Genomic DNA, 12,690 nt, shown 5'->3' on the forward strand with positions numbered 1-12,690 from the left:
AGCTCCACACGGGTGAAGGAGGCCCGGGGTTTGAACCAGGGACCTCCCATGTGGTAGGCGGGCGCCCTAACCACTGGGCAAAGCCCGCTTCCTGGATTTTGCTGCTTTCCAGAAGACCTGCAGTCTTCTTACCAGCTCCCTAGTGCTCTGGTGACCAGCGTGGAGGAGGGACTTGACGGAGGCTCTGCTCGCCCCTCCCTCGGCCTTTGATGGGTGGAGAGTGGGCTGGGGGCCGGGGGCGGCTCCGCTCCTGACCCCGCCTCCCCCTGCACCCGCTCCCTGCAGGCTCTGCGGCACCTACCCGCCCTCCTACAACCTGACCTTCCTCTCCTCCCAGAACGTCCTGCTCGTCACGCTCATCACCCACAGCGAGCGGCGGCACCCCGGCTTCAAGGCCGTCTTCTTCCAGCTGCCAAAAATGAGCAGTAAGGCAGGGCCGTGGCCGGGCGGGGCGGGCGCTGCCCGCAGGGAGGCCCTGCTGGAGACGGCGCCAGGCAGCCGCCCAGGCTTGCAGCCTCAGCCGCATGCTCTTTGGGGCGCGCGGCCCAGGGGCGCAGGCACGCAGCCTTCCGCTCCCGTGGAACCGGCGCAGAGTGGCCCTGGTTGCCTGCGCCTCACGCGGCCCCTCCCGCCTTTCCCTGCCAGGCTGTGGCGGCACCTTTCGCGACGCGCAGGGGACCTTCAGCAGCCCCTACTACCCGGGCCACTACCCACCCAACACGGACTGCACGTGGACCATCGAGGTGGGCGCCGCGTCTGTGGGAGAGCAGGCGGGCGGCCAACGAGGCGAGTGGGGGTGGCGGGGACCCCCAGGGCAGGGCTGAGGTTTTCTGCCGCAGGCCTTGCAGGCCAGGTCCAGTCTCAGCTCCGTCCTCAGGTGCCGGGCCAGGTGACTAGGCGGGCGCCTACGCGTGCCTCGGTTTACCCATAGGTCAATGAGGGAGGGTCTGTCTCTTAGAGGTGTCAGAGGGCGTCTGAAAAGCACAGGACCTGAGCAGGGGGTTCCGGAAAAGCGGGTCAGCCGAGAGGCGGGCCCCCCACGACCCCCAGGCCATGGAGAACTTTCCGGCCTCCCGTGGGGACCCAGTAGCGTCTCTGCACCTCAGTGTCCAAGCCCCTCCCAACAGCCCACCTAGGCCCTAAGGTCCACCTGGGCTCAGTTTGGAAGACGGAGAACAGGAAATTAGGGTGGAAAGAGAGAAGCTCGCCCGGGGCCCCGGCTCCCCTCTGCCCCCCGCGTCGCCGCGCTTGGGGGCTTTCAAGAGCGGGAAGGAACCACGAGACCCCGCGGCCTGTGCCCCAGGTGCCGGGGAACCGAAACGTGAAGGTGATCTTCAGGCAGTTCTTCCTGGTGGAGCCCGACGTGGCCCTGGGGACCTGCACCAAGGACTACGTGGAGATCCTCGGGACGAGGTGGGAGCCGGGGGTGCGCACCCCGCGCGGCCGCCCCTCCGCCGAGGCCCGGCCGCCCCAGCCGCCGCCTCCACGCTGTCTTCCAGGTACTGCGGAGAGAGGCCCCAGTTTGTGGTCGCCGGCAACAGCAGCAGGGTCACCGTGCGCTTCCACTCGGATCAGTCCTACACCGACACGGGGTTCCTGGCCGAGTTCCTCTCCTACAACTCCAGCGACCGTGAGTGCGCCCCGAGCGCGCGCGGAGGAGGCCCCGGGCGCAGCCCTCCCCGGCGGAAAACCCGCTCCTTTCCAGCGTGCTTGTGAAGGGGCCCTGCGGGGTCGCGGTCAGGAGCCCAGGTCACCCCGGTCCTCGGGCCACCCGCCCCTCGGGGACAGCATCACCGCGACGCCAGCCGGGCTGGGCTGTGGCCCTTCTGGAAAGGAAATTTTTTTGTGTGGTGGTAGCATGTCACCATTTTTATGGGTGTGTATCACATCTGCAGGGCTGCGCTGGCGTCACCTGCCCCACTGTGGAGACTTTTCCTCCCCCCTGAGCTGAGCCGCTGCCTCCACCCAGCAGCGCCCCTCCCGCCCCGCTACCCTGCTCTGCTTTGTCTGTGAACTTCCTTGTTCTCCATATTTCATGCAAGTGGAATCACAGCATTTGTCCTTTCGTGCCTCTCTGTGTGACCTTTTAACACCTGTAAGATTAATTGCATCATTTTGAGACGTTAGAAGTCGCTGAGGCTTTGCTTTGTGCTTCTTCTCTTGTTAAACCCACCGTTTCAGCTTTTCCCCCCGAAAATGGAAGTTAAAACTATTTCAAAATCAGCCAGAAAATAACATATATATGTAAATAGGAAGAGAGCCAAACAGATAAAAATCAGCTGGAAGGTTTTGACCAATTACATTCAGCAGGAGAGCAATAGATTTTCACAGTGAGTGAATGGGCACGCTGACTACTTCCAGCTTTGAAAAGTCTGTGGTCTACTTTAGAGTTCTGGTGATTCCTGTTGCCGTTAATTTCACTGTCTGCTCTGTGAAGAGCAGGTCATCCAGGTTCACAACAATTTTTTGTTTCAATCCTGCATTAGAGAATGCGTCTAAGAAGACATTCTTCTTTCAAAGAAAACTTAAGTCATGGTAACACATATGCATTTCCCAGTTTAACCGCTTTCGAGTATACAATTCACTGGAGTTAATCATCACCTCATTTGTTGCCGAAACTTTTCCCTCAGCCCAAATAAGCTCTGTACCCAGAAAACATTATTTTGGAAGACATTTTGACTATGCTTAGGAATCCGAATATAAGTTAAAATTCAGCTGTGCACTTTACACCCCAAAGTGGAGCTGGGTGGACAGACACCTTTGACAGGTGGTGGCGCTTACTGCGCGGAGGCAGTCGCAGCGGCCCCTCCGCCCTGGGCCCCTGCCGATGACTAGTAACTGGTTTGACATCGGCCATCTGACACATCCCAACTTCAGGGCCACTCAAAGGTGGAACGTCTCTTGGCAGGAGGGAGCAGGCGATGCTGGCTTCCACTGGGTCGCGCCTGCACGTCCTCAGTCCACTCCTGCCGAGGAGGAGCTGGGACGCAGAGGGAGGGGCCAGGCCAGGGCCGCAGTGGCCGCGGACTGGGCACAGACGCAGGCCAGGCTCCTCTGCGTTTTGACCGTCAGGAGCCTGGAGGATCTCCTGGCGGCCCAGGCTGCTGCCCGTGGCCGTCCTCGGCCGGCGGGGGACATTTGGCCGTGGCACGCCCTGTGCCAAGCAAGCGCCTGGTGGACAGGAAGCCCGTGTGGCGGCCTGGGAGACCCCTGCCCCGGGCCCCTGCTTGCGCCGGGTGTCTGGGTGCCGGGCGGGGAGGCGGGAGCGGGCCGTGGGTGGCGGCGGGGACTCCAGCTTGCCCGTCCCCGCAGCGTGTCCCGGCATGTTCACGTGTAAAACGGGACGCTGTATCCAGAAGACGCTGCGCTGCGACGGCTGGGCCGACTGCACCGACTACAGCGACGAGAAGAACTGCAGTGAGTCCCTCCCGGCCGCGTCCTGGGCGCGCCGCCCTCCTGGGCATCCCCGGGGAGCGGCGCGGGGCCCGCTCACCACTGCCCCTGCCCCCCAGAGTGCAACGCCTCGCACCAGTTCACGTGCAAGAACGAGTTCTGCAAGCCGCTCTTCTGGGTGTGCGACGGCGTCAACGACTGCGGGGACAGCAGCGACGAGCTGGGCTGCAGTGAGTGCCAGGGTGGGGGCGCTGCCGGGGCTTCCGGGAGGGCTGGGGTCTCTCCCGGGGGAGTGGCCTCCCGTGGCAGGGCAGGGGGCTGCGGCGGGGGAAGGGGGCAGCGGTGGTCCAGCCTCGTCGAGTCCTTGCCCTGCGCCAGGTTGCCCGGCTGAGACCTTCAGGTGCAGCAACGGGAAGTGCCTGCCCAAGAGCCAGCAGTGTGACGGGCGGGACGACTGTGGGGACGGGTCCGATGAGGCCACCTGCGCCAAGGGTGAGGCCCGCAGGGCTGGGCAGGACGGGCTAGGGTACCGCCCCTTCCTGCCGGGGTCCCACCGCCCCTTCCTGCAGGGGTCCCACCCTCCATTCCTGCGGGGGTCCCACCGTCCCTTCCTGTAGGGGTCCCACCGCCACTCCCTGCGGGGGTCCCACCCTCCCTCCCTGCGGGGGTCCCACCTCCCCTCCCTGCGGGGTTCCCACCCTCCCTGCGGGGTTCCCACCATCCCTTCCTGTGGGGGTCCCCCTCTCCCTGTGGGGGTCTCACCCTCCCTCCCTGCGGGGGTCCCACCACCCCTCCCTGCGGGGGTCCCACCTCCCCTTCCTGTGGGGGTCCCACCCTCCCTGCGGGGTTCCCACCATCCCTTCCTGCAGGGGTCCCGCCCTCCCTTCCTGCGGGAATCCCACCACCCGTTCCTGAGGGGGCCCCCTTCTCCCTTCCTGCGGGGGTCCCACCTCCCTTCCTGCGGGAATCCCACCATGTCTTCCTGGGGTGGGGGCACTGTCCCAAGCTGGGGGGATCTTCCCCCAAATGGGGCAACACCCCGTGGAAGCAGCCATGAGAATGCTCATGTGTCATTGGGGTCTAATAGCCACAGACCAGTCTGTGTGTTGGAAGGAGAGAGGATGAAGTGGACGTGGTGGGGGGGGCTGCGGGAGGGGCTGAAGGTGGGCGGGCTGTCCTGGAGGCTGCGAGGAGCTGACCCCCCCTTCGCTCTCCTGACCCCCCCTCCTTGGACAGTGAGCACCGTCCCCTGCACCAGCCGCACCTACCGCTGCCACAGCGGGCTCTGCGTGAGCAAGGCCAACCCCGAGTGCGACGGGAAGCAGGACTGCGCCGACGGCTCGGACGAGAAGGACTGCGGTGAGGGGCGCGTTGTGGCAGGACTCTATGCGGTCCCCGCCTCTCCTGCCCACAGGCTCTGGTCCCCGGTGGGAGGAGGGCTGCCTGGGGAAGCCTGAGGCCAGCTCGGTGACTCAGGCTCTGTTAGCCGTGGCCCCTGCGCTGGCACAGCTGAGCCCCGGCGGGGCCCACCCAGGGCCAAGGGGCTGTGGACGCCCCAGCTCTCCCCTGCCTGGAGGGGGCACAGCCTGCCTGGGCAGCCTGCGCCAAACACTGGCCCCGGGTTAATTCAAAGACCGCTGCAGCCTTCGTGGCTTCCTGCCACCTGTATCCTCTCCCTCCGAGAACAAGGAAAGCCGTGCCAGCAACGCCCCAAGCAAAGCGGTGTCCCCTGGGGGCCTGTCTGTGTCTGCGCAGGACGGGGAGGCTGGGCAGGAAGATTTGAGCTCGGGAGCAGGGCGAGGGGCCAGGTAGACGTCAGAGGGTGGACGAGGCTAGAAGAGCCTTCTGGAGGGGGCTTCCCTCAGGACACGGTGCCGCCCCCCGGAGGACCAGCCTCGGTCCCCGATGGGTCAGCTGGTGGGCAGCCCGCCCCGACTGCCAGGGCTGCTGCAAGGAAGTGCCGAGGAGGTACCTGCACCACAGGAGTTGGTGTCACGGTTCTGGGGCTGGACGTCCGACCTCGAGGTGTTGGCAGGGCCGCGCGCCGCCTTAAAGGGGAGAGCCCACTCCCTGCCCCTGGCTTCTGGTGGGTGCCCGGCCACCCATGGCCTTCCCTGGCTTGTGGTGGCCCCACGTGAGCTCTGCCTGAGTCCCATGACCCTCTCTCTCTTCCTGGGTCCCAGTTGCCTCCACGTAGGTCACTCTTCGTTTTTGGATGGGGCCCGTCCTGCTCTGTTTCGGCCTCATCTTAACCAACAAGCATCAAAGCATCTGGTCCCTAAGGGCCAGGGCTCTGCACCCGCACGTGTCCTTATGGGGGCACCACTCAAACCCGTGACACAGCCCTCGGGGTTCTCTGCAGATTGTGGGCTGCGGTCGTTCAGCAAGCAGTCGCGGGTCGTGGGGGGCCAGAACGCAGACGTGGGCGAGTGGCCCTGGCAGGTGAGCCTCCACGTGCAGGGCCAGGGCCACGTGTGCGGGGCCTCGCTCATCTCGCCCACCTGGCTGGTGTCCGCTGCACACTGCTACGCCGACGACGGAGGATTCAGGTGGGTCCCGGGCGCGCTCGGGAGGGGGGTCCTTCCTTGGGTTTTCCAGGCTTGCGCAGCACCCTCATGTGTGTGTGAGTCATGCCCAGATGGGGGGCACAAGGCAGGGTGCCGGGGCTAGAGAGGCAGCAGGTACGCCAGGACTGGGCTTGTTACCAGGGGAATCAAAAGCAAGTGTATTTGTTTTATATTTATTTATTGTTTTATATATATATTTATTTATCGTGGTATACAACGTAACATTTCCCATTTAAACCACCTGGAAAGACACAAGTCAGAGGCGTCGATCACATTCACAATGCTGTGCTACCATCACTACCATCCATTACCAAAACTTTTCCATCACCCCAGAGGAACCTTTATCTGTTAAGCAATAATTCCTCCCCGCTCCTGGTACTCTGTAATATACTCGTTGTCCCTATATATTTGCATATTTTAGTTATTTCATATAAGTGGGCTCATGCCATATTTGTCCTTCTGTGTCTGGTTTGTTTCACTCATCATCTTCAGCGTTCATCCATGTTGTCGCATGTATCAGAGCTTCATTCCTTTTTGCAGCTGAATAATGTATGTCCAAATGGCTGTTTTGTATTTTATCAGTTCTCCTGTATTTATTAGCTGGTGTTTTTCAGTTAAGAAGCGCTTTCCCTCTCCCTTTATAAAAGTTTTTGAAATTACATTTTAGGCTCAGGATGGACATAGATTCCAGTTTTTATTATTCAGCGTGCATTGTAACTTAGTCCTGTTGTTTTTTTATTTCAATGTTCAAATGATCCTGGGTCTTACTAGTGAAATCCTTTTCCACCTGCCTCCTTTGACGTATTCCCATCCTTTTTTGAGCACTCACTCACTTTCTGAAAACAAAATCTTCCAGGCTTACTCTGTGCCTTAAATGCCTGTTTCGGTTCTCCTGCCTAAAGCAAACACCATGCAGTGGGCTGGCTTAAGCGACCATGGGAATTTACTGGCTAAGAGTTTTGAGGCTGAGGGAAGTCAAATCAAAGCTCTTCAAGGCGATGTGTTCTTCCCAAGGACTGGCCTCCAGGGCTGGCTGCCGGCGAGCCTTGGTCCTGGGCTCCTCTGTCTCGTCGCCAGGCACAGGGCAGCCTCCCTGACTTCTCCCTCGCTTCTGGGTTCCACCGACTTTCAGCTTCTGGTCTTTCTCTCTCTCTCTGAATTTCATTGTGCGTATAAAGGACTCCAGTGACAGGACTAAGACCCATCCTGGCTGAGCTGGGTGTGGGCTGCCCTTGCTGTTCGGCCTCCTCTTTTCTGCATCCTGCGTTTTTGCTGTGGTCTCTAACGCCTCTCCAGCAGCACGGGGACCTCCTTCTCCTCCCCGCAAGCCATGTTGGTGTTTCTCTCCCTTTTTCAACACCGAAAACTGGCTCCCAACCACATCAGTATGTTACTCATTTGCTCGAACCTGCGGCGCCCATGGCACAGCTCCAGAATTGCTAAACCTGTGCCACTTCCAGCAGTAAACCTAGCAGATGACGTTCAGTGTGCTTGTCGAATATGTACTGCCTTGCTCAGACATTATTTGGAATATATGTTTTTGTCACTCCTGTGAAATTCCATTAGATTCAGAACATCTGCATATCTATAGATCGATATATACTATAGATATATAAATATAGATAAAAATATATATTTGTAATCAGATGAAAAATGTATGGGGAAAAACAACAAAAACAAAAAACAACAACTGAAAGCAGGAGGATTGCATCCAGCATCCATGTGGAATCTGAGCCTCCTCTTGACATAGAGGTGCAATGGACACAACCAATCCAATATCCACATAGAAGAGGTGGCATTGGATTGGGAAAAGTGGACATGGTGGCTGATGGGTATGGGGAAAGGCAGGAAGAGATGAGAGGTGGAGGCGTCTTTGGGACATGGAGATGCCCTGGATGGTGCTTCAGGGGCAATCACCGGACATTGTAAATCCTCACAGGGCCTACATGATGGAATAGAGGAGAGTATGGGCCATGATGTGAACCAATGTATATGAGGTGCAGAGGTGCCCAAAGATGTACTTACCAAATGCAATGGATGTGTCATGATGATGGGAACGAGTGTTGCTGGGGGGGGGGAGAGGTGGGGTGGGGGGTGGGGTTGAATGGGACCTCACATATATATTTTTAATGTAATATTATTACAAAGTCAATAAAAAAAAATGTATTGGGAGCAGATGTGGCTGCAGCAGGTGAGCGCCTGCTTCTCACATGCGGGTTTCAATACCTGGCCCCAGGACCTCAAAAAAAAAAAAAAAGTGTTAAAAGGCGGTAAAGAGAGCAGGTGCTGTCGCATGTAGCTCAGGAAAGGATCTCGTTTCACGGTAAGGCGCAGGCGTGTCCCAGGCGGTGCCGTCCCCTGGGCACCTGCCGGGGGCAGGGACGCGCGCCCCTCGCTGGCCCGGGGCTGATGGGGCTCTCCCCGCCCGCCCAGGTACTCCGACCCCGCCGTGTGGACCGCCTACCTGGGGCTGCTGGACCAGAGCAAGCGCTCCGCCCCGGGGGTGCAGGAGCACCGGCTGAAGCGCATCATCCGCCACCCCTCCTTCAACGACTTCACCTACGACTACGACATCGCGCTGCTGGAGCTGGAGCGGCCCGCCGCCTTCAGCAGCGTGGTGCGGCCCATCTGCCTGCCCGACGCCACGCACGTCTTCCGGGCCGGCAAGGCCATCTGGGTCACGGGCTGGGGCCACACCCAGGAGGGAGGTGAGTGCCGCGCTCCGCGGGGTTTGGGCCGCCCTGTCCCAAGTTCCCGCTGGAACGAGGGGGGGGGTGGGGGGGTGGGGGGGGCTGGTGGCCCTTGCTCCCTGTGCCCAGCAGGGAGGCCCTGGCTCCAGGGAGAGGAGCAGGGGATGGGGGGCAGGCTCGGATGCAAGGCGTGGCCTGGCCACCGAGCCCCTGGGGGGCTCTGGGAAGGTGCTTTCTCTTCTCCTATTTCTTCATGTGTAAAAACACCGTCCAGGGGAGCGGGTGGGGCTCAGTGGTTGAGCACCTGCTTCCCGTGCACAGGTCCTGGGTTCAATCCCCTGTACCTCCTAAAAACAAACCGAGGGAGAAACTGGCTCTCACTGGGGGAGCAGGTGTAGCTCAGTGGTTGAGCACCTGTTTCCCGTGCACAGGTCCCGGGTTCAATCCCCTGTACCTCCTAAAAAAACGAAAAACGCCATCCCAAAGGGGCCTTCGTGGAGGCCAGCCGGCTTCATCTGTCACGCTGCTGCTGTGACAAATATCACTCAAGGGTGACTGCAACGAGCATTACCTCCAAGGGCTGCAAGTCCAAAATGGGGGGCCCAGCCAGGCCCTGCTTTCTCCTGGGGTGGTGGCGCTGGGAGACAGCAGCCCTCCGTCACAGGGCGCCCTCGCTTCTCCCGGGCTGCTTCTGGCTTCCACCGCGGGACCTCCTCCCTTAGGGCCTCCAGGCCCACCCTGGTTCACCGAGGCCACACGGTAACCAATAACAACATCTTCAGAAAAACCCTGGGACGCGGGTCCACCCATCCAGGGCTGGAGCCTTTTGTGGGGGTCATGATTCCATAAGCTGCCTCAGCTCAGGGCTGTGGAGAGGCGGGGTGACTCAGAGGGGCCTGGGGGGACTGCCAGTCCCCCACCACCACCCCCTCCCCCCCTCAGAGGGAGGCCTCAGCCGCTCAAGGTTGTGTCTAAAACATGTGAAACGAATATGGGCCAGTGCTGGAAGAGGGCCTGGGGAGGAGGAGGGACCCGCTCAGGGTTGCCCACCCTAGCAGCCTCGTGGGCACCGGGCCATGCTGCTCTCCAAACGGTCGAGCCCCTCCCTCACACTCACATCCGTGGGTTCACCGGTGACGGCCACCACTGGGGGGAAGTGCACCTGTCACCCAACGCGTCCCGATCAGGCATCAGGGTTGGCCCGTGGATGCGGACCGTGGGGAGGTTCCCTGCCCCCTCCCGCCGCCCCCCATCCCCGCACCGCCTTCTCCCGGCAGGCACTGGGGCGGTGGTCCTGCAGAAGGGGGAGATCCGAGTCATCAACCAGACCACCTGCGAGAAGCTGCTGCCGCAGCAGATCACTGCCCGCATGATGTGCGTGGGCTACCTCAGCGGGGCCGTGGATGCCTGCCAGGTGCGCGGGGGGCCACGTGGGGGCGGGCAGGAGGGAGGCTGGGGGGGAGGGGCAAGGGGAGGGGGAGGGGAGCAGAAGGGGAGGGGAGCGCAGGGGGGGGCTGGGGGAGGAGGGGCAGGAAGCGCAGGGGCTGGGGGAGGAGGGCAGGGGAGCGCTGGGGCAGGGGGTGGAGGGCAGGGGAGCGCAGGCGCTGGGGCGTCCAGCGCGCTCAGGCCCCTGGGCTCCCCCCAGGGCGACTCCGGGGGCCCGCTGTCCAGCGTGGAGGCGGACGGGCGCATCTTCCAGGCCGGCGTGGTGAGCTGGGGCGAGGGCTGCGCCCGGAGGGAGAAGCCCGGCGTCTACACGAGGCTGCCCTGGTTTCGGAGCTGGATCAAGGACCAGACGGGCGTGTAGGGACCCAGGGGCCTCCTTGCCCCCCCCCCCCCGACATGCATGCCCGGGGCGAGGCCGCAGGCACGCCTGCACCCGTCCCGTGGCCCTGCCGAGCCCAGGCTGCCCCTGCTGCCCCTTGCCCAGGACTCCAGAGACGGCGCCGCCGCGGACCCGCTCCTCCCCAGCTCGTCCCCGGCTCGTCCTCTGGGCTCCGGAGCGCCGGGGCTGGGAGGAGGAGAAGGAGAACCAGGCCTGCTCGCTGCCCCCTGGCCCGGGGCTGGAGTCCGGCCCCTTCACGCCTGACGGGGCTGGGCTATCCCCGCCTTGGTCCTCTCCCTGCGGCTCTGGGGTGGAGTCGTCAGAACCCCAGCCGGGAGCCTGGTGGTGGCCGTGAGCCTGGTGGTGGCCACCCGAGCAGGACTGGCGTGGGGTATTTGTGCCTGAGTAAAGCATCTTATTTCTTTTTAGGTTATTTTATTTTTTTTTCTGCAGTTGACGGGCCCTCCCTGCCCTAACTGCCAGGAATCCCCTTGGGCACAGACCCCTGGCCAGGCCCAGTGGTGCCCACGCGCCCACCCCGGGCTGCGTTTCCGCCCCGGGCCCGTCTGCAGCGTCTGAGCCCTGGGGGACCGGGGTGTCCGGGGGAAGCGTCATGTGATGGGGAGGGGCAGCCGCTGCCCAGGCCTGGTGCACGGCAGGGGCACAGAGCCGGGCTTCCCACCAGGGCGTGGGGGAGGCCCTGGCCCGGCATCCAGCGGGCAGCGGGCGCAGCTCACGGCCGGGCGGCTGAGCAGGTGCAGCCCGAGGCCTTGCTAAGGAACTCGCACTCTAGGGCCCTTCCCCTTCATTTTTATAGACTAATTTAAAATATTCTGTCTCCTGGCTTGGGTGGCCCAGAGGGAGGGTGTCTGGAGCTGGGCAGGGTTAGAAGCCTTAGCGCCCACCCCAGCCCCCAGGCTGGGCACTCACAGAGGCCGGGCTGGCCGGAGGAGTGGAGATAAGAGGCGAACCCATGGACAGGGCCCAAGGGCAGGTTTCCCTGCTCATCTCCGCGTGTCCAGGGTTTAACTCTGGCCCGGCCTGTCCTATAGAAGATGCTGACACGTATTTGTGGGTTGTTTTTTTTTTGCCTCCCACGAGTTAGTGAAACAAAAGGGAGAAAGGTACAGTCTGGTTGGAGCAATCTGGGAAGACTTCTTGGAGGAGGCGGGGCTTGAGCCGCCTCCTTCAGTTGAGTGTGAATGTTTTCCCCTCATGAGCAAGGGGGCAGCACCGTCTTGACACCTGGGCAAGCATCCCTGTTGTCACTCCCTCCACCTGCAGGGGCCCAGGATAAGGGAAGGGGAAGAGTATCTGTTCTCACCAAGGTGTGGAAATAACAAAAACGCCGCCCAAAGGCTCCTGGGCATACTGTAACACGCTGGAAATAGCACATATTTTCTCCCCGTGACGCGGTGCCTCCTTCCTGGCTGTTTTGGTGTCAATGCTGAGCAAGTGCCCCATTAAATGGAGACGTCTGACGTGACTTGTGTGTGGTCTGGTGACTCGGTTTGAATGGCAGTCCTGCCAGTGAAGGCTGGACCCCCGTCGAGGCCGTTGCCCACGCGGCGTGAATCGGGGGGGTGGCTCAGCCTGTGCCGCCACAGCCCCCGCTGTGCACACTCACTCCCCAGGCTGGACATGCCGGCAGGCCAGGAGAAGGCTCGGCTACCCACCCCTTATTTCCTTCCGTGAAAGTCCCCGGAATAAAGATTATATACCCCGACTGCCCTTGCGGCTAGCCGTGGCCACCCTACTGTGCTAGCCAATAGGATGTCAGCAAGCGTGCTCTCGGGCAGCTCCCTTAAAAGCTCCCTGGTACTTCTGGGATTCTACTACAGAATTACTGTGACCCTAGCAATGGAAGAAGCTGTGTCATTGATGTGGAGACAGTGGTCATGGGGGTTGCTGAGGGCAGGGAGAGGGAAGAAGAGATGACATGTGGGGGCATTTTCGGAACTTGGAGTTGTCCTGAATGATACTGCAGGGACATGTGCTGGACGTTATATACCCTGCCATAACCCACTGGGATTAAGTGGGAGAGCGTAAACTACAATGTGAACTATAATCCATGCTGTACAGCAGTGCTCCAAAATGTATTCATCAAATGCTATCAGTGTGCCACACTGATGGAAGAATTTGGTGATTTGGGGGGAGAAGGGGTGGGGAGTGGGGGTAGATGAGAGCCTCATATTTTTTAATGTAATATTTATAT

General features: G+C 61.1%; 1 protein-coding gene across 4 annotated transcripts in view; it reads left to right on the forward strand.

Moving 5' to 3' along the window:
* ST14 (ST14 transmembrane serine protease matriptase) overlaps window positions 1-11,961 on the forward strand; it is a 48,704-nt gene extending 36,743 nt beyond the window's left edge. For all 4 annotated transcript variants that reach the window (XM_058289467.2, XM_058289469.2, XM_058289468.2 and 1 more), the window contains 12 exons: window positions 286-425; window positions 646-743; window positions 1,304-1,413; window positions 1,500-1,630; window positions 3,313-3,417; window positions 3,513-3,623; window positions 3,772-3,885; window positions 4,630-4,752; window positions 5,756-5,942; window positions 8,394-8,668; window positions 9,928-10,064; window positions 10,296-11,961. In XM_058289467.2, coding sequence (XP_058145450.1) covers window positions 286-425; window positions 646-743; window positions 1,304-1,413; window positions 1,500-1,630; window positions 3,313-3,417; window positions 3,513-3,623; window positions 3,772-3,885; window positions 4,630-4,752; window positions 5,756-5,942; window positions 8,394-8,668; window positions 9,928-10,064; window positions 10,296-10,457 — 1,693 coding nt within the window. In that variant the 3' untranslated portion in view covers window positions 10,458-11,961. The remainder of the gene's footprint in view (window positions 1-285; window positions 426-645; window positions 744-1,303; window positions 1,414-1,499; window positions 1,631-3,312; window positions 3,418-3,512; window positions 3,624-3,771; window positions 3,886-4,629; window positions 4,753-5,755; window positions 5,943-8,393; window positions 8,669-9,927; window positions 10,065-10,295) is intronic.
* Window positions 11,962-12,690: the final 729 nt, after the last annotated feature.

This window comes from Dasypus novemcinctus, chromosome 27, assembly GCF_030445035.2.
Source record: "Dasypus novemcinctus isolate mDasNov1 chromosome 27, mDasNov1.1.hap2, whole genome shotgun sequence".
Classification (NCBI taxonomy): domain Eukaryota; kingdom Metazoa; phylum Chordata; class Mammalia; order Cingulata; family Dasypodidae; genus Dasypus; species Dasypus novemcinctus.